This window comes from Macaca thibetana, chromosome 20, assembly GCF_024542745.1.
Source record: "Macaca thibetana thibetana isolate TM-01 chromosome 20, ASM2454274v1, whole genome shotgun sequence".
Classification (NCBI taxonomy): Eukaryota; Metazoa; Chordata; class Mammalia; order Primates; family Cercopithecidae; genus Macaca; species Macaca thibetana.
In genome coordinates this window covers 71,295,815-71,316,987 of record NC_065597.1, presented here as the reverse complement: position 1 = coordinate 71,316,987, position 21,173 = coordinate 71,295,815, and the positions used below count along the sequence as shown (strand labels likewise).

The 21,173-nt window shown below is 61.5% G+C and overlaps 4 protein-coding genes across 5 annotated transcripts in view; 2 read left to right on the top strand and 2 right to left on the bottom strand.

The window, feature by feature from the left end:
• Positions 1-21,173, top strand: part of DNAJA3 (DnaJ heat shock protein family (Hsp40) member A3) — a 192,785-nt gene that overhangs the window by 93,673 nt on the left and 77,939 nt on the right. The gene's annotated exons all lie outside the window — the stretch shown is intronic.
• Positions 1-21,173, bottom strand: part of CORO7 (coronin 7) — a 65,664-nt gene that overhangs the window by 12,902 nt on the left and 31,589 nt on the right. Inside the window, exon 9 of the mRNA XM_050774246.1 lies at positions 20,926-21,008. Within this exon, the coding sequence (XP_050630203.1) occupies positions 20,926-21,008 (83 nt within the window). The remainder of the gene's footprint in view (positions 1-20,925; positions 21,009-21,173) is intronic.
• Positions 1-21,173, bottom strand: part of PAM16 (presequence translocase associated motor 16) — a 78,837-nt gene that overhangs the window by 27,738 nt on the left and 29,926 nt on the right. The gene's annotated exons all lie outside the window — the stretch shown is intronic.
• Positions 4,833-21,173, top strand: part of LOC126944620 (heme oxygenase 2) — a 158,782-nt gene continuing 142,441 nt past the window's right edge. The window contains exons 1-2 of one of the 2 annotated variants that reach the window (XM_050774290.1): positions 4,833-5,014; positions 13,800-16,443. In XM_050774290.1, coding sequence (XP_050630247.1) covers positions 13,809-15,830 — 2,022 coding nt within the window. In that variant the 5' untranslated portion in view covers positions 4,833-5,014; positions 13,800-13,808 and the 3' untranslated portion in view covers positions 15,831-16,443. Of the gene's footprint in view, positions 5,015-13,793; positions 16,444-21,173 lie in introns of those variants that run through there. The other variant, XR_007722134.1, reaches the window with a different exon arrangement.

Here is a 21,173-nt window from a genome sequence, read left to right as displayed (position 1 = left end):
GGTGACAAAGGGCCCAGCCCCCTCCACTGTCCACCCATCCCCTCCTGCCAGCCGACCACTAAGCAGTGCTGCCCACCTCCCCTCCCCCACCTTCCAGGAGCCACAGAGTGGCTGGGAAGCTGGGTGGGGCCCTGGGTGTCTCCATGACTTCCTGGAGTGCCTTCGGCTGGTCACCTGTGAGTAACACAGGCCCCTAATTACTGAGGGCCCAGCAGGGTGAGCCGGGCTCAGCAATGCCCTTTGCAACCCGGCCTGATCACTGCTTGTGGTGGCGAAGGGCAGGGGACCAAGGTGGTGCATGGCCTGGAGTGCCCTCCAGACTGACACTGGCTCCACTGGGGCAGAAGCAAGTCCCTCCAGCAGCTTTGACAGGGCTTTCACTCATTCATTCGTTCACAGTCATTCACTCCTTTGATGAGCCAGTCTGTGCCTGGTCCTCGGCTCGACCTGCATGTAGGTATGCCCAGAGATGAGTGTAACAGACCCTGCCTCTGTCCTCAAGGTGCTCACAGCCTAGCACAAGAGGCAGACAGACACAATCCCATAGACAAACACGTGAAGGGAAGGTTCACCGAGGACACACAGTGACAGAATAGGGGGACTGGGCCTCAGCAGCAGGGGAGAGGGATCTGCGATCCCAAGATCATGCAGAAATCAAACACCTCACAGGAAGAGAGTTTCAGAGAGAACACAGCCTGTGCAAAGGTCCTGTGGCATTGGGTTCATGGCCTGTTTAAGGAACAAGATGGACAATGTGCCTGGCAGCCTGGAGAGTGTGGGTGAGGGCTGAGGCTCAGGATGGGCAGGTGGAGGCTAGACGGGAAGGGGCCTGGTGCATGTGGGGAGGGGGAGTTCTGCCTCCAGTGGACGAGCAATGAAAAGGTAACAGTGCATTTCAAGCAAAAGAGGCTAGGCCGGGCACAGTGGCTCATGTCTGTGATTCCAGCACTTTGGAAGGCTGAGGTGGGAGGATTACTTGAGCCTAGTAGGTCAATACTGTGACCAGCCTGGGCACCATCATGAGACCGTGGCTCTTCAAAAAATTTAAAAATTAAAAAATTAGCCAAGTATGCTGGCTCACATCTATAATCCCAGCACTTTGGGAGGCCGAGGCAGGTGGGTCACTGGAGGTCAGGAGTTTGAGACCAGCCGGGCCACATGATGAAACCTTGGCTCTACTAAAAATACAAAAGTTGGCCAGGTGTGGTAGTGTGCATCTGTAATCCCAGCTACTTGGGAGGCTCAGGCAGGAGAACCGCTTGAACCTGGGAGGTGGAGTTTTCAGTGAGCCGAGATGGCACCAATGCATTCTAGCCTGAGTGACAGAGTGAGACTCCATCTCAAAAAACAAAATTAAATGTTAGCCTGGTGTGGTAGTGCACACCTGTGGTCCCAGCTGCTAGGGAGGCTGAGGCAGGAGGGTCACTTGAGCCCAGGAGTTTGAGGCTGCAGTGAGTCAAGATCACATTACTGGCCGGGCATGGTGGCTTACACCTGTAATCCCAGCACTTTGGGAGGCCGAGGCGGGTGGATCACTTTAGGTCAGGAGTTTGAGACCAGCCTAGCCAACACGGTGAAAACGCATCTCTACTAAAAATGCAAAAATGAGCTGAGTATGGTGGCATGCACCTGTAATCCTAGCTACTCAGGAGGCTGGGGCAGGAGAATCACTTGAACCCAGGAGGCAGAGGTTGCAGTGAGCGGAGATTGCACCACTGCACTCCAGCCTCGGCCGCAGAGTGAGATTGCATCTCAAAAAAAAAAAAAAAAAAAATCGCATCACCCTGCTCCAGCTTGGGCAACACAGGAAAACCTTGTCTCAAAAAATAAAAATAGAAAGAGGATAGGACCAAACTGGCAATGAGCAGGGATCACATTGGCTGCTGGGGGCACAGGCTGGGAAGAGTGGAAACAAGTCCCAGGACAGAAGCTGAGGGCAAGTAGGCTGGGCAGGTCTCCTGTGGCCCCTCTGCTGCCCTTATGAGAAGGCGGAAACAGGCCAGGGACCACCTCATGGCATCAGAGGCTCACCTGTGCGCTGAGCCAACCGCCTGAGGAAGCCTAGTGCTCAGCCTCCCTCACCCCCGTTCCATCGTCCCAGCCAGCCAGTCACTGACTCAGGAGCTGGGACTGAGGGGGCAGGAAGTCAGGGAGGGCAGGGCTGGCTCCTCTGACAGGTCAGGCCAGTCTTCCTTGCCTCAGGCAGAGCCATCTGGACAACTGTGCCAGGCAGGAGCATCCTGTCTGCCATAGCACGGGCCAAGAAATGGGGTCACGGCACCCAGCCCCAAAGGTTGTCCAAGTGTTGGCATGGGCCTGACCCCAGGCCGTGTAAAGAGAGCTAAGTGGGGTCTAGGTCCGGAACATGGTACGTGAGCCCTGCCAGCTAGGCAGAGGGCCAGAGGTGGTAAGAGGTATTGTCGGCACTTCTCCTGCTGGAATCCGGGCCTGCCACTGGGAAGGGCTCTGACTCTGACCCAGGTCCTGGGTTCTGTCCCAGGCATCAAGTTATAGAAGGTCTAAAGCCCAGATCTGCCACTGTCCCTCAGCCAAGTCCCAGAAGCTAGAAGACAACCTCAGTACCAACTGGGAGGAACGAGCAGCTTCAGCTTCCAGATAAGCCCCACCAGCTCTCCCAGGACTCCTGTGATTAGCACAGAGGGGAAGCACCAGGGTGTGCTTGCTACAAAGAGCAGCTGCAAGGCTCCTCCTCTGTCCTCCCCTCCAGCCCATCCCTCCCCCTCAGGCCCCTTCCCACCAACCGAAACATTCTGCCATTGTGCCAGTTCAAAGCAGGCTGGGTCCCCTGGATCTGTCCCTATCACCCAGGTGGGAGAGTTAGGATCCTTCGACCCCACCCCCACTCCCATCCCCACACTCCCTAGCTCCCCCGCTGTGTGCAGGCTGCTGGTAACCAGGTTCTAAAGGCGGTGGCACCTTGAAGCCATACAAGGCAATGTTGGATAAACTGAGAGGGGACTCCTAAAAGCTTCCCTTGAGCCTCTGGGTAAGTGGGGAACTGTGTAAGACCAGGGCACAGGATTGGGGCAGGGGGTGAACACTAGGCAGATAGGGTCTCTCCATCTGCAAGAACCGGCCACAGAGGCGAGAAGCTTCAAGGCCATCAGGAGGTCCCGTTCCTTGAGGAAAGTTAGGTTGGAGGCTCTTGGAGCCCTCTTCACCCCTGACCCTGGGCGTCTGTGGATGCTTCTGAGGGCTTCAGAGGACACAGGGCCAAGGGAAGAAGCAGGGAAACAGCTCGACAAGAGGCTGCACAGCACTGATCGGAAGCTGAGATGGTTCTGGGGCTGGGCAGGAAACTCAAGTGAGTGGACAGCTTGGCAGGAGGCAGCAAGGAGTGGTGGGGACTGGGGTGACCCATGAGCCTATGTTTTGGCAGAGGAAGCAACTGCCACTCAGCCACCGCTGAGAGTTCCTGTTCAATGCAAGCTGGGAAGCCCCATTTTAATATGAAACCACCTGATTTTTCAATGTTAGCAGTGCCTTCAAAGTTGTAAAAACTCCCATAAAGGCAGCACTAAATGCACCCAAGGGCCAGCCCCAACCCAGGAACAGAGGTCCGCAAGCCATGCCCTAATCCATGTAGACTGAGAAACGTATGGGGTGTGGAGCCCCGCCAGCCCTGGAAAGGCACCCTGTGGAGAGAGCGCCCTGTGGAGGGGAGGTCCAGAAGGTGACTGTCCCGGCCAGACCCTGCTTAGCCCTTGATGGCTAGACACAGAGGCCATCCTGCCTCCTGGAGATAACTGAGTCCTCCAGAGACTACGAAACCCTCCAGCTGCTGTGGCCCAGCCTCCCAGGGATAAGCCTTCAGGCCCCCCAAAGACTAGAGCTAGCCCAGCCAAGGGCCTTGGCCACAGGCCAGGCTGGAGGCGGTGTGGGTGTCCCAAGGCTCTCCGGAAGTCAGGAGCTGAGCTGGGCCCCCAAAGGCTCTGAAGCATGACTGACCACAAACGCGGAGGGGGAGGAGGGTAGAGTGTTTTCCTGGAATCCTCCAAGGCAGGGGATTTTTCTGGACTAGTCCAGCCCCTGGCACCCGCCCCTCCTGCCCCATCAAGGGCCACTGTCAACTGCAGCCCAGGTCCCACCCACCGACGGTGACCACCTCTATGCCTTCACATCTCAGGCTTGAAGCTGCCAGTAACTGTGGGGCCGTGGGCAGACCACCACTGCCCTCCCTGACACAGTCCCTTCCTCTCATAATATGGTGGGGAAGGGAGTCCAGGGCTGCTCACAACTCTGAAGGCTGCCGTGGCTAAGAGGACCCTGAGCTCAGATTTGGCATTGGAGTTTGTACTTAGGAGGCTCTTGAAAGGGCTTTGTGTGGGCTGCCAGGAGTTTTTTGAAATTGGGATTAGCTACCAACAATAACACATTGAGAGATTTCACCTAAAAATCTGGATTTCCAGTTTCTCTTCAAAAATCCAAAGCTCTAGCTGGCCCGGGCTGGTCATGAGGATTCAGTCCTTACCAGACCCACTCCCACCATCCCATCTTTCCAGGGCCGCAGAGGCCCTGGCGAGGACTTCTGGTAGTTGTCACCTGCCTGGCGCCTCATAGGCATCTGGCCTGTGACTCTTAGGATTCCTAAACAGTCCCTCGCTTTTTACACAAAAAGCAGGAACCTGCCCAGTGTCATCCGGCAAACCCACGACAGACAAGGTCTCCCGGCCCAGGTCCGGAGGCCGCAGAGTGAGGGCCAGGCCAAGCCGGCCCACGAGCCCCTCGGTGGGGAAGGGGCGTGTCTCCATGCGGCTCCGCCCCGGCCAATGGGGAGAGGCCCCGCCCCCTGCCGCGGCGGGCCCGCTCCCCCGGGCTCTTAAGGCGCGACTGGCCTCCCCCGAGCCGACTCCGGAGCCCGAGCCCGGGGCGGGTGGAGGCGGACTCGAACGCGGTTGCCTCGGGACCCAGGACCCCGTCGGGCCCGACCGGCCGGGAAAGACTGAGGCCGCGGCCTGCCCCGCCCGGCTCCCTGCGCCGCCGCCGCCTCCCGGTGAGTTTCTGCCGGGCTGGGGGGCTGCGGGCGGGGACGGGGGCGCCAGGGCCAGGCTGTGCACACGCGCGGTTCACGCGCTAGGACCGCCGCCGCGCGCACACACGCACTCTCGGGACCGCGGTCCCAACCCCGCACGGTCACCCGGGCCGCCCGGCGGGCAGGCCCTGTGCGCTCCTTTCCCCGCCGTCCTGGGGCACCGACAGCCCCGCGGCCGGCCAGGGTGCGCGCCTGAGTGTGCGGTGAGCCCGCGAGGCTGCAAGCAGACAAAATAAACACCCCCTCCCATGCTTCCTTCTCCCACGGCTGGGCCCTCCGGCATGACCAGTTTTATGATTCAGACCCCTTTGAGGGGGGATAGCCAAGGCGTAGGCTTGGCTTACTTTTCCCTCCTGGGGTCCGGCAGTAGGTGCTGCTGTGCAGAAGGGCTGCCTGGGGTCCTCTGGACCCTTGTCACTCAAAGCACAGCTGGGGGCTACAGATATGCAGCCCTAGGGAGGGCCGGGGGGTGGCTGGTGGGCGTCTGATGCCCATCCCTCCAGGTGGAGGATGGACCTGTACTGGCCAGGGCCCTTAGTGCTCCGGGTCGCAGGGTGCCGGGTCCCTGCCTCTGCCAGGGAAGGGGCTTTGCCTGGGCTGCAAACCCAGTGGCCTGGAGCCAGCCTAGTCCTTTGTGTCCTTGGGCTGGCAGTGCTGGGGCCTGAGGACTGCCGAGGTCCCCTGTGGACACTGGCAGGCCAGCCGATTGGTGCCAACCATTCTGCCTCTCCCCCGTTCGTTAACGATTGCCACACCAGGGTCACTGACCGCCTCTCCTGCTGTGGCCCAGGGGTGGAGTGTGCAGGGTGGAAGGAAGAGGTCCTGGGGGTCTAGGTGTCCCCCTGCCTGCCTTTTGCACCAAGGACAGGTGAGGCTCTGAAGAGAGGCAGCGGGACCTAGAGCCCCCTTCCCTGGGCTGAGAGCTTCCAGGGCTGGGGACTGGATAAAATCTCCAAGGTCCCTTCACACTAGACTGTACTTTGGGTGTTGAGGGCATAGAGGGGTGACCGGGCTGGGACCTTCCAAGCAGGGTCCATTAGGGCCAGTCCAGTGGGCAGCAAAGTCCAGGATGGGCCCAGCTATTGACAAAAACCCAACAGAGCTGGGGCAGGCAGGTGGGGGATGGGGAGCAGTCCCCTGAGTTTACTCTCTTCTCCCAGGGGAGTTGGCCTGGAGCTTCTGTAAACAGAGTGTCAGAGGCAGGAAGAGGCTCTGGTGATGAGCAGCCCAGCTGGATCCCCTCCAGACCATTATCTAGCCTCCCCTGGGCCTGGGGAGGGAGGATGCGCACACGCATGCCAGCCTGGGGGCCGGGCACTGCCTGTCCCACCCCCATCTCCTGCGCATTGGAACAGCTGTCCTGATACCTGTGGGTCCGGAGGGTCAGATGGAGATGGAGGTGGGGCTGCGGGCAGGGCATTTGCCATCCATGGCACCTCTCTCCATATTCTGGGAATGGGAGAAGGGGATTCAGCATAAGGAGCCTCTCAGACACTGCCCAGACCTGTGCTTAACCAAGGAAGGCCCCTCTGGCAGGCAGCCCAGGGGCCAGGGAGATGGCAAGGGAGATGCCCTAGGCAGGAGATGGGTCCGTGGCTCCTAGCTCCCATTACTGTCACCCCCACCGACAGCCCCGGGGGAGCTGGGATAAGTCCCAAGTAAAGAGAATTAAGTCCTTGCCTGGACTTATAAGTGGATCCTAACACTACACTGGGCAGCCTCTGGGAACAAGAAAGCAGGGCCCTGCTGAGCCCGGGAGGGAGCTCCCACCTCAGCAGCCCAGACAGCCAGTCCTGCCAGTGGAACAGAGGTGTGCAGAGGGGAGGCTGCCCACAGAGCCATCCCTGACCACTGGATAGCCCTGAGCTCACGGGAGGGCAGCAAGGCCACCTAACTCTGTTAGTGACCTCTCTTGGACCCCCCATCAGCTGCCCTTAGAGTCCCCTCCCTGAGCTGGGGAGCCCAAGGCTCTGTGCTGCCAAGAAAACCAGCTCCCCTCACTGCTGTGGAATTTGCGTGAGTTCTTGGAGCAGGGGGAGGGTGCACGTGTGTGTGTGTGTGTGTGTGTGTGTGTCTGCAGGAGCACTGCCCAGTGGGTGTGTGTCTAGTGTGGGCGTGTCTGCGTGCGCGTGACTGCAGCAGGGCTGTGTATTTGGGGGTGGGCGGGGGTGTTTGGGGGAGCCTGCTTGCACCAGGAGGGGCAGGGCCTCAGCCTCCTTCCTTTTATCGGTTTCCACATTCCAGAGTCAGCCGGATCGCTTTCCCTCCGCGCTGGGCCGCCGGCCTCCCCCGCTTTTCCTCATTCCAGCCTCCCTGGGTGTGAGGAGGCTGGAGGAGGCTCCCTCGGGCCACCTCGGTTTTTGGGGGGGGGGTTGGGGGCGGGCCAGGGGCCAATTATTCTCCAAGGTTGGGGACGGCCCCCACCAGACTCCTCGTGGGGAATGCAATAAGGCTCTGACATTCCTCAGGGGCTGCCTGAGAGATTTAATTAAGGAGGGAGGAGGGAGCCAGCCTGCACCGGGAAGGGGCTGGGGCGGCCGCTGGGGCCCCTGCTGGCCCTGGGCCCCGAGCCCGGCTGGGCATTGAGAGCAATGCGGGGGCTGGGTTGTGGTTCAGTGGCCAGGTCCTGTTCTGCCTCTCTTAGTCCATCCCGCCTGCTGACTGATCAGCTCACAGACCCCAGGGGCGCCATTTCTGCCACGGGTTGGCCAAGAACCCTGGGTGACTGGGGGGGTTCAGCATGGGGAACTTGAGAAAGGCAAGACCCCTTCCAGGGCCACTTCCTTCTCAGATCCCCAGGCCCAGGAAGCTTAGGGCTGGCGGCCTTCCTTGGTAACTAAGGTGTTCTTCTGGCAAGTTCAGGGTGAATTGCAGGTTAGGGCCTTACTAGATGGGTGCTTGCCCCTGGGTGGGGACCGGGCAGTGAGGAGGCCCCATGTTGAGGCCCAGCCCTGGTGGCATCACACCTGCCGCGTGCCGACAGTGGCATCTGGACTGGCCCATTTCTAGTTGGGCTGCAGACACCACACAGCTCTCAGGGCCACAGGTGTCCTCCCTGACAGGTTGCACCTCTTGTGACTGAGATGGCACATCCCACTGCCCCAGGGACTCACTTGAGCTGGGGCCTGGCCTTAGTCACTGGTCTCCCTGCCCTGGGCTAACAGGTCTGGCAGCTGCCAAGTCACCCACGGTGCCACTGAAGGCACCCACCTGGGGCCGGGCCAGCCTCCTGGGTGGAGGGAGGAGGGAAGGCCCTGTGCCTGCTCCTCTCCCAGCCCTGCCAGCTGGTCCACACCTGCTCCGGGATCCAGAGCCCCTCCCTGCACAGGAAGACAAGCTGACATCCTGACAGTCTCCTTTGCTATCCTCTGCCCTGGTGTTCTGAACCCTGGCTGTGCAGAGGACTCGCTCAAGGAGCTTCTCCAAAATATAGCTCTGCCTGGGTCTCACCCCTAAAAATTCTTTTTTTTTTTTTTTGAGACGTAGTCTCGCTCTGTCCCCCAGGCGGGAGTGCAGTGGCGCAATCTTGGCTCACTGCAAGCTCCGCCTCCCAAGTAGCTGGGACTACAGGCGCCTGCCACCACGCCCGGCAAATTTTTTTGTATTTTTAGTAGAGACGGGGTTTCACCACGTTAGCCAGGATGGTCTCCCTCTGCTGACCTCGTGATCCTCCCACCTCAGCCTCCCAAAGTGCTGGCATTACAGGCATGAGCCACCATGCCCGGCAGAAATTCTTGTTTAATTGGCCTGGGGGTGGGGCCCCAGCATGGAGGTTTTTTGAAAGCTTCCTGGTTGATTCTGATGTGCAGCCCCGGGGCAAAGCCCTGGCGTCACAGGTGGGAGATGTTAGCCCAGAGAGGGGAGCGTGCTTGGGTGAGGTCACAAAGCGTGCTGAGTGCCTGACCGAGCTCCTGGCTGTGGCATTATCTGTGGAATGAAGAGCGCCAGCTTGGGGTGGTAGATGGAGTAAGAGGCTGACACCGGTGTGGACCCCCGCTCAATCACCAGCCAGGGGTCCCCGTGCCTATAGGGAGGGCCTACCTGCCGCAGTCCCTGAGGAACTCGAGGCCCAGCCCTCTCTGCCCTTTCTGTGAGGGCCCAAGACCCCTGACCTCTTTGCCCTGCCCTTGGGACTGCTGTGTCCCAAGGAAGGGGAGACGGGGCGGACCCAGCCGGGCCCTGAGCCTCCTCGGACACGTCAGCGAAACTGGAGCCAGCCGTCCTGGCCGCCGGCACAGTCCCGCCTGCCTGGGGGGGTTGGCAGACTCCCGGGGCTGGGCTGCTGCCAGGCCTTGCCGGCCACACAGAGCCTCGGCGGGCCAGCATGGGGAGCGGGGGCCCGGAGTCTCAGGGTCAGACCTGCAGCGCCTGTCCTGCACCCACTCTGAAGCATCCGGCACACGAGGGGCGTGCTGGCCTCAGACTGTCTGTCTGTCTGTCCAAGCCTGTCCCCTACTCAGCAGGCACACCGCCTGCCCCAGGATCACTAAGATGAGCTCACCAGGGGCTGATGTGCTTGCCAGATGCCTGGGTCCCACCCCAGCCATGCTATCCCCTCGCCCGTCCCCGCCTGACCCTGGGCGTGTGTGGTGTACCCCAGGGGGTGGGTGTCCGCCTGGGAGATGAGATACAAGTGCCTTGTCCTCCTTACTCATAGGGCCCCTCCCTGAAGTCCTGTGCTGAAGGGGACTGCCAAAGGACAGATCACCCACCACATGCCCCCTTCCAGAACCGGAGATACCCCACCCCCGCCCCCAGGCCCCAGGGTGAAGGGCAGCCTTGGTGTGGGGACGTCCGATCTGTATAAAGCTGGCCTGAAACCCTCTCCCTTAGTAGTACCTGCGCCCGGGGGGCAGGCAGGGTTCTGCGTTTATGAGTAACGCCCTCTGCAGTGAATGTTTACCGACCACTTAGCATGTGCCCCGAGCACAAACCAAGTCACCCCAGACACAGGCGCCACGAGCAGTCCCCACTGCACGATGGGGGCTGACGTGGGGGCCGTGGCTGGGCTGTGGACCCTATCGCCCTATGCCAGCTACCGTGCCAAGGAGGGGGCAAGGCTGGCAGCAGCACTCAGCAAGGCTGAGGAACTTGGGTGGAGGAGGGACACCCCAGACCCTCGCTGTCATCTTCCCACCCCCCAACATCCCCGAATCCCAGGGCTGCCTCCGGAACACCACCTGCACTGGGCAGAGGAAAAGGTCTCACCTCCCTGCCTGACTAGTGGGGATCAAATATCAAAGCTCAGGTCCTGGGATCACTGGTGGGAGGGCGGGTGGGCGGCGGCAAACACAGTGTGACCTGTAGACAGCCCCCAGCCCAGCGCCCACACCAAGCACACGCCCAGACCCCAGGCGGGCAGGACAGCTCCCAGAACTTGTTAAAAGAACTTCCGCATTTGAAAACAAACAGGACAACAGAAAATGACAACTCCAGAGGATGAGGGGGCAGGGCTGCTTGCACCAACTCCAGAGGTGAGAAACTGAGGCCCACAGTTGAGAAAGGAACTCTGGCCTCTGTCCCCTGCCACCCCGCCACCGTCCCCTCCACGGTCAGCCTTCCCCCACTGGGTTCCTCTCGGGGCTGGCTGATGGGTTCCTCAGTGCCAGGAGCCCCTGGCGGCGCCCTCAGAGCTGCCAGCCTGTAGCTTACAAACTCTGGGGTTTTCCAAAGCTCCAGCGCTGCCTCCTCCCTCCTCCCTTTGCTGTGGGGGTATAATTGGGGCTCAGGCAAAAGCTCACCGCACGTTTTACGGGGCTGGGAAGCAGGCTGGCTGCTACCTGCTGGGTGGTCAGCCCAGGACCCCAGCCCACAGTCCTGACCCAGACCCCTGTCCTGCTGACAAGGATGCACACTCCACAGCTCACAACCTGTCAGCCAGAAAGCCACCCTGTGGCCAGATGGACCCACAGCATCCCCTCCCCCTTCACAACCTTGCTGATTAAAGACCCAACAGTGCAGGGAGAAGAGCACCTCCCAGTATGTACCCCTAAGAGCTGGCCTGCACACCTGGCCTCGCAGGGCTGAGGACTCCACATGCAGCCCCCACTGCAGCCCTGAAGTGTCCCAGATACTCAGATGAAGAAACCGAGGTGTGAGCAAAGTCACTGTCTGTGGCCTCGCAGCATGGACACCTCTGAGCCCAGGGCCGCCTGTCTGGAGTGAGAACTTTTGACTGTGACCTTAAATGAGGCCCAAGGGAGCTGAGGCCACAGTGGTGGCCAGGCTGGCCACGTGGAGGGTCCCTTCCCACCCTGGAACCTGGCTGCACCCTTCGTGACCCTGGCCTGGCCCCGCTGGGAGGACTAATTCAGGCAGAGGTGGCCTCACCCCCCACATGGACATGGGGTGGGTGGGGGTCACTCACAGCCCACATCTGGAGGCCAGGCCGCACCCGCCGTCCTCTGAGTCAGTGAGGGTGGAGCGGGTCCCACAAGGGAGGAGAAGGCTGGGGGTGTGGCCCCAGGGCCTTAGGTCATCAGACACGAGCCCCCCTGGGGTGGTACTAGCTGGGCCAGGGACACGTGCCCGGGGTTCAGGGTGCTAACTTCTTCCAGTGCTCAGTGCCAGGCCCTCCTGGGCTGTTCACTCGGCAGAGGTGAGCTAAGCGGGCCTGGAGACACCTATGGCAAAGGCAGGCCGGGTCTCACCTTAGGGAGGTGAGGGGGCACACGACAGCAAGGGGCACACTGCTAGGTCGGGGAGGCTTAGCCTGTTGGCCTCTGAAGGGCGCTTGTTGTCGCTAACTGACTAGGGGCTCAGGGTCGGTGGCTTCTAGGGGAGACACTCTGACAGTGCGATACTACAGGTGGGCAGGGCCTGCGTGGGCCAAACCCTGGGACAAGGGCTCCTTCCTTTACCTCGAGCTACCTACAGACCTCAGTGGCCACCTCACCAGTGATTTGTCTAATCTGTCCTGGGACCACCTGCTCCTCCTCCTTACATTCCAGAAACCCACGTACCTGGGGGAGAGGGAGCCCCATGGATGGGTTCCCCCAGCCTGGGGCAGTGGGGTGGAGTGCAGGCTGGGTGGGGGTCATGTTCCCTGGACTACCTGCATGGTCCGTGTGGGGCAAGGGGAAGCCCAGGCTCCAGCACAAAGGGCTCTTGTGTGAGCTGTAGGCACCACTGGGCAGGATGCTTCCTGGGGATGGGCTGGCACCCCGTATGAGGCTCACGGACTCTAGGGGTGCCAAGGTGGGGAGGGCTGCTCCTGGGGACAGCCCCAGTGGTCTCCCCAGGAGTCTAGGTGATGGGGGCCAGCCACAGACCTGCCTGACTTGGGCAGTGCAGCTAAGATCTGGAGCCTGGAGTGGCTGGTGGGAGCCCCCGCCCCCAGGGCATCTGGAGGGCATGCACCCGTCACAGGCGGCTGTTGCACACCTGAGCTCTGGCTCGGACTTGCTGGCACTGCAATGGCAGCAAGTCCCTGCACCTCCATGAGCCCTGCTTTCTTCTGTCTGCCCTGATGTGGCTGCTGGGGGGCTACCTGAGGTAATGGTAAACACTTAGTGTTCCTTAGTCCTTCCCACTTAGCTGGCATGTGGGAAGGAGTTGCACCACCACTGCCGAGGGGATGGCTGCTGCTCATCTTTCTTGGTGCCCAGCCCAGGGCAGACCCCAAGAAACAGTAGATGAAGCTGGGGGCGGTGGCTCACACCTGTAATCTCAGCACTTTTGGAGGCTGAGGCGGGCAGATACCTGAGGTCGGGAGTTTGAGACCAGCCTGACCAACATGGCGAAACTCCGTCACTACTAAAAAAAATACAAAAATTAGCCGAGCTTGGTGGCTGGCACCTGTAGTCCCAGCTACATGGGAGGCTGAGGCATGAGAATTACTTGAACCTGGGAGGCGGAGGTTGCAGTGAGCTGAGATGACGCCACTGCACTCCAGCCTGGGCGACAGAGCGAAACTCCATCTCAAAAAAATAGAAACAGTAGATGAATGACTCTGCAGAGTTTTCCCAGGTCTGGCACTGCCCCTGGGGCTGCCATGTAGCCAGTGTCCCCACCTGAGCCCTGTGGCCCCCAGCTCCAGCTGTGTCACCAGCCTCAGCTCCCCGCCTCCCTCCCTCACAGGGGACACGTACCAATGCCTGTGACCTCTGCCCCTCCTCCAGGAACCTTCCCGCCGGCCACTTCCTGGCGGCCCACAGCCCCCAGCCTAAGCAGGTCTGACTGCCCAAGTGGAAAAACACGGATCCCATAGTTTCCATGTGAAGTCTTCCCGCTACAGTCCCTCCTCCAAGGAGGGCGGGACACGGAGCATGGCAGCAGGAGCCGGGGACCAGGGCAGCCAGCTTCTCTGCTTACACACCCACCCAGCTGCCTGCCTGCCCCCTCTTCCAGACCCTGTAGGGAGGAGCTGCCGCTCCAAGTCCCATGATTCTCGATTCTCTCTTTCCCTGTCCACCTCTGAGGCAGGGGATGGGGGAACCTACCTAGGCAGAGGCAGGAGGGTCTGAGGTTCAGGAGGAAGTGGTGCATGGTCACTGCACATTCAGTGGACGTCAGGCCCCATGATGACCTCTATGTGCACTGAATGTAACGACAAGGTCACACAGTGAGGAAGTGACGGGGCTGGGACAGAACCTGGTTCAGGGGCACTGACGACCTGACTCATAACTATTGGGTTCTCTTGCATTTAGGGGCAGGAGCAGTGAATTCCCTCTGGCCCTTCCTGGCGTGGCTGCCCTCTAGGCCTCTCACTCACGGTCTTCTGTCTCTGCCTCCTCTCTGCTCCCAGGGACAGAAGATGTGCTCCAGGGTCCCTCTGCTACTGCCCCTGCTCCTGCTCCTGGCCCTGAGGCCCGGGGTGCAGGGCTGCCCATCCGGCTGCCAGTGCAGCCAGCCACAGACAGTCTTCTGCACTGCCCGCCAGGGGACCACGGTGCCCCGAGACGTGCCACCCAACACGGTGGGGCTGTACGTCTTTGAGAACGGCATCACCACGCTCGACACAGGCAGCTTTGCCGGCCTGCCGAGCCTGCAGCTCCTGGACCTGTCACAGAACCAGATTGCCAGCCTGCCCAGCGGGGTCTTCCAGCCACTCGCCAACCTCAGCAACTTGGACCTGACAGCCAACAGGCTGCATGAAATCACCAATGAGACTTTCCATGGCCTGCGGCGCCTCGAGCGCCTCTACCTGGGCAAGAACCGCATCCGCCACATCCAACCTGGTGCCTTCGACACGCTCGACCGCCTCCTGGAGCTCAAGCTGCAGGACAACGAGCTGAGGGCACTGCCCCCGCTGCGCCTGCCCCGCCTGCTGCTGCTGGACCTCAGCCACAACAGCTTCCTGGCCCTGGAGCCCGGCATCCTGGACACTGCCAACGTGGAGGCGCTGCGGCTGGCCGGTCTGGGGCTGCAGCAGCTGGACGAGGGGCTCTTCAGCCGCTTGCGCAACCTCCACGACCTGGATGTGTCTGACAACCAGCTGGAGCGAGTGCCACCTGTGATCCGAGGCCTCCGGGGCCTGACGCGCCTGCGGCTAGCCGGCAACACCCGCATCGCCCAGCTGCGGCCCGAGGACCTGGCCGGCCTGGCTGCCCTGCAGGAGCTGGACCTGAGCAACCTAAGCCTGCAGGCCCTGCCTAGCGACCTCTCGGGCCTCTTCCCCCGCCTGCGGCTGCTGGCAGCTGCCCGCAACCCCTTCAACTGCGTGTGCCCCCTGAGCTGGTTTGGCCCCTGGGTGCGCGAGAGCCACGTCACACTGGCCAGCCCTGAAGAGACGCGCTGCCACTTCCCGCCCAAGAATGCTGGCCGACTGCTCCTGGAGCTTGACTACGCCGACTTTGGCTGCCCAGCCACCACTACCACGGCCGCAGTGCCCACCACGAGGCCCATGGTGCGGGAGCCTACACTGTTGTCTTCTAGCTTGGCTCCTACCTGGCTTAGCCCCACAGAGCCGGCCACTGAGGCCCCCAGCCTGCCCTCCACTGCCCCACCTACTATAGGGCCTGTCCCCCAGCCCCAGGACTGCCCACCGTCCACCTGCCTCAATGGGGGCACATGCCACCTGGAAGCACGGCACCACCTGGCATGCTTGTGCCCTGAGGGCTTCACGGGCCTGTACTGTGAGAGCCAGATGGGGCAGGGGACACAGCCCAGCCCTACACCAGCCACGCCGAGGCCACCACGGCCCCTGACCCTGGGCATCGAGCCGGTGAGCCCCACCTCCCTGCGTGTGGGGCTGCAGCGCTACCTCCAGGGGAGCTCTGTGCAGCTCAGGAGCCTCCGCCTCACCTACCGCAACCTATCGGGCCCTGATAAGCGTCTGGTGACGCTGCGGCTGCCCGCCTCGCTCACTGAGTACACGGTCACCCAGCTGCGGCCCAATGCCACCTACTCCATCTGTGTCATGCCTTTGGGGCCCGGGCGGGTGCCGGAGGGTGACGAGGCCTGCGGGGAGGCCCGCACACCCCCAGCCGTCCACTCCAACCACGCCCCAGTCACCCAGGCCCGCGAGGGCAACCTGCCACTCCTCATTGCGCCCGCCCTGGCCGCAGTGTTCCTGGCCGCGCTGGCTGCGGTGGGGACAGCCTACTGTGTGCGACGGGGGCGGGCCGTGGCAGCAGTGGCTCAGGACAAAGGGCAGGTGGGGCCAGGGGCTGGGCCCCTGGAACTGGAGGGGGTGAAGGCCCCCTTGGAGCCAGGCCCAAAGGCAACAGAGGGCGGTGGAGAGACCCTGCCCAGCGGGTCTGAGTGTGAGGTGCCACTCATGGGCTTCCCAGGGCCTGGCCTCCAGTCACCCCTCCACGCAAAGCCCTACATCTAAGCCAGGGAGAGACAGGGCAGCCGGGGCCAGGCTCTCAGCCAGTGAGACGGCCAGCCCCCTCCTGCTGCCACACCACGTAAGTTCTCAGTCCCAACCTCGGGGACGTGTGCAGACAGGGCTGTGTGACCACAGCTGGGTCCTGTCCCCTCTGGACCTTGTCTCCTCATCTGTGAGATGCCGTGGCCCAGCTGATGAGCCCTAATGTCCCCAGAACCGAGTGCCTATGAGGACGGCGTCCGCCCTGCCCTCTGCAACGTGCAGTCCCTCGGCACGCCGGCCCTGCCATGTGCTGGTAACGCATGCCTGGGCCCTGCTGGGCTCTCCCACTCCAAGCAGACCCTGGGGGTCAGTGAAGGAAGCTCCCAGAAAGAGCAGAGGGAGAGCAGGTGGGCGACGGGGCTGTGTGACTCTAGCTTTGGCCCCAGGAAGCGAAGGAACAAAAGAAACTGGAAAGGAAGATGCTTTAGGAACATGTTCTGCTTTTTTTAAAAAAATACATATATTTATAAGAGATCCTTTCCCATTTATTCTGGGAAGATGTTTTTCAAACTCAGAGACAAGGACTTTGGTTTTTGTAAGACAAACGATGATATGAAGGCCTTTTGTAAGAAAATAAAAGATGAAATGAAGTGTGTTTCTTGGGCTCAGCCCCAGGGTAGAAGGGCTGGATGGAGGGAGATCGAGGAGCAGCCCTTGCTATGGGGAGCTGGGGCCCTCAGTCAGCATCCCCTGGGCTTGGGCAGCCCTCCCAGGTGTCCTGATCTGGGTGCCATCCACCCTAGGCTTGAATAAGGTGAGGCTGGGCCCAGGTGGGGCAGGGCTGCCTCTGGCCTCGGACAAGGACGGGTCAGGAAGCCTCACCTTCCCCAGGCCCCGTCTTCTGCCAGCAGGAGCTCTGGCCCACGTGCGGCTGGGAGAGGCCTGTGGCAGATGTGGGGCCCGGTGAGGCTCTCCTGGGTTGGTCTGATGGGCAGTTCACTGCCTGCCTTCCTCTAAGGACAGGACCCTGGGCTCTCTCATTCCAGGCCTCATGGATGGTCCCGGGACCAGACAGGCTCCAGGACCTTCCCTACAGTGTCGGGAGAGCCAGGTTTGCATGGCCCAAGCCCCATGCCACCCCACTGCCCAGCATGGGTGCAGCAGGGAAATCCTGCTCCCTGCCTCCTGCTCCCGTTGCAGTGAGGGCTTTGTTGGGAGAGGAAGTGTGAATCATCAAAGGCAGGGACCCCATGGGTGGGGAGAAAGGAGCTGAGCCCCAGCTGGCAGGACAAGCTGGGAGACAGGAACAAAGGGCCCAGGCTGGCTTGCAGATGGTGCCAGGATTGGTGGCCTTGGGATGCCCCCTCAGCCCCTGCATTAGGGATGTGCCCAGGCTTTCCGGAAACCCTAGAAGTGGAAGCATTTTCCAGGAAGGCTGCATGCTGAGGTGGGGGCAGGGATGCTGAGTGCAGCTGTGGCCTGGACTGGGTGCAGGGAGCTTGGGGACAGTGATGGACACACAGCACCTTTTCCTGTTACCCTCAGTGGGAAGGAGGGGAGGGGAGGGGGCCCACTGGGCTGCTGCTGCAGGGGCACCCAGAACATGCTGGAGTGAGCCTCCTGCAGACCCCATGCCACTGTCCCACAGGTCATGGCCCCAGCCCCCAGCACTCAGCCTCACCCCTGGTGGGACAGAGTCAGCCAAGCCAGACCCAGGGAGCAGGCCCCGCGGCGCGGGTGTTGATGTCAGCGCCGAGTCAGGCCCAGCCACGCGAGGCTCTGGATTCAATTAGCGGCTGCTGAGGGCTCTGGCACAGGGAGGGAGGAGGCGGGCCGTGGGTCATGGCGGGCAGTGGGTGGTGGCAGTGGGCCTGGGTGGGGCCCCTTCTTCCTGAGGCAGCAGTGGCAGCCCAGGTGGATTTCCTGTAGGCCTGGGTCCCATTAGGGGAGTGGCTGCGGCCAGGCCTGCCTCCCCCTTCTCGTGGCTGCCTTGTCAAAGGGGCCTTTGTGGGCCTGAGGCTGCCGCTGAACACGGTGGCTGCTGAAGAAATGTTCTCACTGCAAAGCAAACCTGGCCGAGTGGGACGGTGGTGGGGGGGCAGTCGGGGGGTGACAGGGCCCAAAGAAAGGAAGCCTTCCCAGGAACAGTGTCTGGAGTGTGCCATCAGATCAGGGCTTCGGGGAAGGGGAGAACCCAGCCAGGGGGTGGCCAAGCTGAGATGCAGCCTCGACCCGGGACAAGTCCCCTGACTCTAGGCCAGGGACCAGGGGCAGATGTGGGGGTGTGCGAGCCCCCATCACCAGGTGCTGACCGCAGCAGGCTCTGGGCCACGTGGGCGACACCTGCTCTTGTTTTATGCCCGGCGACCTCTTATATTGAAAAGGAGCGGCCACAGGGAGGGAAGACAGCGTGCTCACAGTAAGTGGAGACAGGACCCCAGCACCTGCTCCCCAGCCACGGATGGGGCTGCCGGCCACGCGGGAGGGCTTAGGGCCACTGTGAGCTACAGAAGCAACAGACCCTACATCTATGGGGTAGGGGGTGATACAGTTCGCCCAGCCCCCTCAAAGGTGTTCACACACTCATCCCCGCTCAGTTCACACCCAGAAGCATGGCACCCACGACAGGTGTATCTTTGTGCCTCCCAGACCAAAGCATGAGATGTTCCTTCAGTGCAGGCTGCCGGTCCCTCTCATTATCCTCCCACCTCCACCTGGCATCAAGCATGGTGCCAGGCACACAAAGTGCTGGGCAGCCCTCCGTGGATGCTGCCTGAGCACAGACAGGACCTTGGTGTTTGAGGCTGGCCTGGCTCCCAGCCCCCGCTCCTCCTACTGTGGCCGGCTTCCCCTCAGATACTCCACGAATGTCACAGGGAGGGCATAGGTGGGACCACAGTGGAGGCCCCTGGGTGAGGATGAGGAGGAGACGGGGTGTGTGCATGAAGCCTGGCCTCCTCTAGCTCTCATAAGGGCACACACTGTTCTGCCCAAGAAAAGATGGAAAATCTGTAAAACAGAACTCGAGGGTGGTGGAGTGGATGCAGTTGCCAACCTCCTGTGCCCATAGATGACACTCCAGACTTTCCATGCTCAGCCCAGATTCGCTCAGAGGTCCTGGCACCCCAGAGAGTCAGTGGGGGGCTCCAGCTTCCAGGATGCCTGGGGGTACAGGGGACCCGCCACCTCTCAGAACAGCTGGGGGGCTGGCACACATCCTTGGCATCCACCAGCTTCATGGGGGCTGGAGAGTCCCGGCTCCCTTGCCAAGGGTGCCAGGAAGGCAGAGCAGGGGCCAGGGCTCGGGGGCAGAGGGGAGAGAACCCCGGCCTGGCCACCCATCTGGGAGTGATTTGAGAAATTCCAGTCCTCACTGGTCCTTCGAGGCTATTCTTAACTGTGGTAATTACAGGGTCAGCCTCGGCCAGTGGCACCGTGAGGTCTGGGCATCATTAACTCCTCCAGAGGCCACACTGGGGCGGGGCAGGAGATGCTTGCAGGGGATGGGGACCCTGTCACTGGGGGCGGAGCCTGGAAGGCAGGAAGTGGTGGGTGGAAGTGACTGGTGCTGGGTCCCTTCACACCAATGCCTCTGCTGGGGGCCCTGCAGGGAAGGGGCTATCTAACCTAGAAAGGTCTAGAAGACAAGATGCCAGGCAGCTCCGGGCCCAGGATGGGGGACATGGGGACAGATCCTAGACATAGAGTCTGAAGGCCCGGGAGCTCTGACTCCTCAAGGCAAGGCGGGTCCCACTGACTCCTCCCTGAATCCCCAATGCCCAGAGCAGGCAGGAGGCTGAGGGCAGCCCTGACTCTGCCTCTCGCCCTCCATGTGACTTCAGGGAAGGTGCTGAATCTTGCTCACCTTTGCCTCCCTCATCTGTAAAATGGGCCTTGCCAGCTCTCAGCCCCTCCCTGGGTGTGAGAGGATGGGAGAGGGCGTCACTGTCACTCTGACCCCTACCCCTTCTCTGGGCGGCTCTCAGCCGGGGGAAGCCCTTGGCAGCAGCTCTCACTGGTATTCAGGGGGGACCTCTTTTGGGGACTCCCCGGAAGATCCCACAGCCTTCCTTACCCCCAGACACATACGCTTGCTGCTCCCAGAGCCTGGACAGGTCATTGTTGCCTGTGACTCAGTTTCCTCAGTTATGCAATGGAAGAAGGAATAAGCTTGCCAAGGACCACCCCTTTCCTGGCTCTGACGTTCTCGGATCCCCCTGCCTGCGAAGATTCCAGCAAGGCCCTCATGAGTCATGGCTGAAGCTTCAGAAGGCGGATGGAGTCCCTGCCGCTCCACCCTGGCCCTGCCTGGCTACGTCTCTGAACACCCCCAGCCTCAGTTTCCCCAGCTGTGTTGTGGGTGGTCTGAACGGATGGGTCACTCATAAATGCTTGCCCTGGGCCTCCTGGTGTCTGGCTCTGGAGCCGCAGTGGGCCAAGGCCAGAGCGTGCCTGGCCAGGACCCCGCCAGGCATTGCCAAAAGCCCTCTCCACACACTTCTGGGGGCAGATGGAAGGATGAGGTGCACTTGGAGCCCCCCAGGCTGCCTGGACACCAGCCTCACCTGGGGACACACCTCAGGATAGAACACGACAGCACATGGCTGGTGCGGAGTAGGCCGCATAAACCTCAGTGGGCCGCATAAGCCAAGGCCCACCTCCACCTCCACCTCTACCTCTACCTCCACTTCCAACCTGCCAGGCTGTCCAACAATGAGCACGCCCACCCTCCTATCATAGCCTGGAGCCTCCCTGGGCCTCAGCCCTACCAGAACATCCACAGAAAAATGAAGTGCATTCTTGCATTTCCAGACCACACCCTCTCCCTGAATGCCAAGCATGCCTGTGTCAACCCCTGGCCATGAAACCTCTGGTGACCAAGGGCCCACTCTGCTACCAGGGGCCAAAGGGGTACCAGAGCACCTGTTGTAGGTGATACCTGGAAGCTTCGGGGGTACAGGGCCAGGTGTCTGTTGCAAGGCCTTGCAGCCCAGATCAGGTACCCCAGAACACCCCGGAGATCAGCCCGCCTCACTGACAGGCCGGATCAGGTGCCCTTGCCAGCGGTGCCCTGGGTCATCAGCCCCCCAGCCCACCCGTGTGTCACAGCTCCTACCCTGGTGAGGTGTCCAAGGTGAGGGAGGCCAGGGCGTTGGAGAAGAGCCGCATGTCCCACAGCTTCACTTCATGCTCACGCATCTGCAGGGAGGGCGAGAGAGGGGCTCAGAGGGGCCTGTCCCTCAGAGCCCCACCCGGGGGCTCCCGGGAAACCCAGTGCCTGAGGGTACAGCCTGACACAGGGCATCTGCCTCAGAGCAGGGCTTGGAATAGGGATGGGAGTCACCCCAAGGAAAGAGAGTTTGG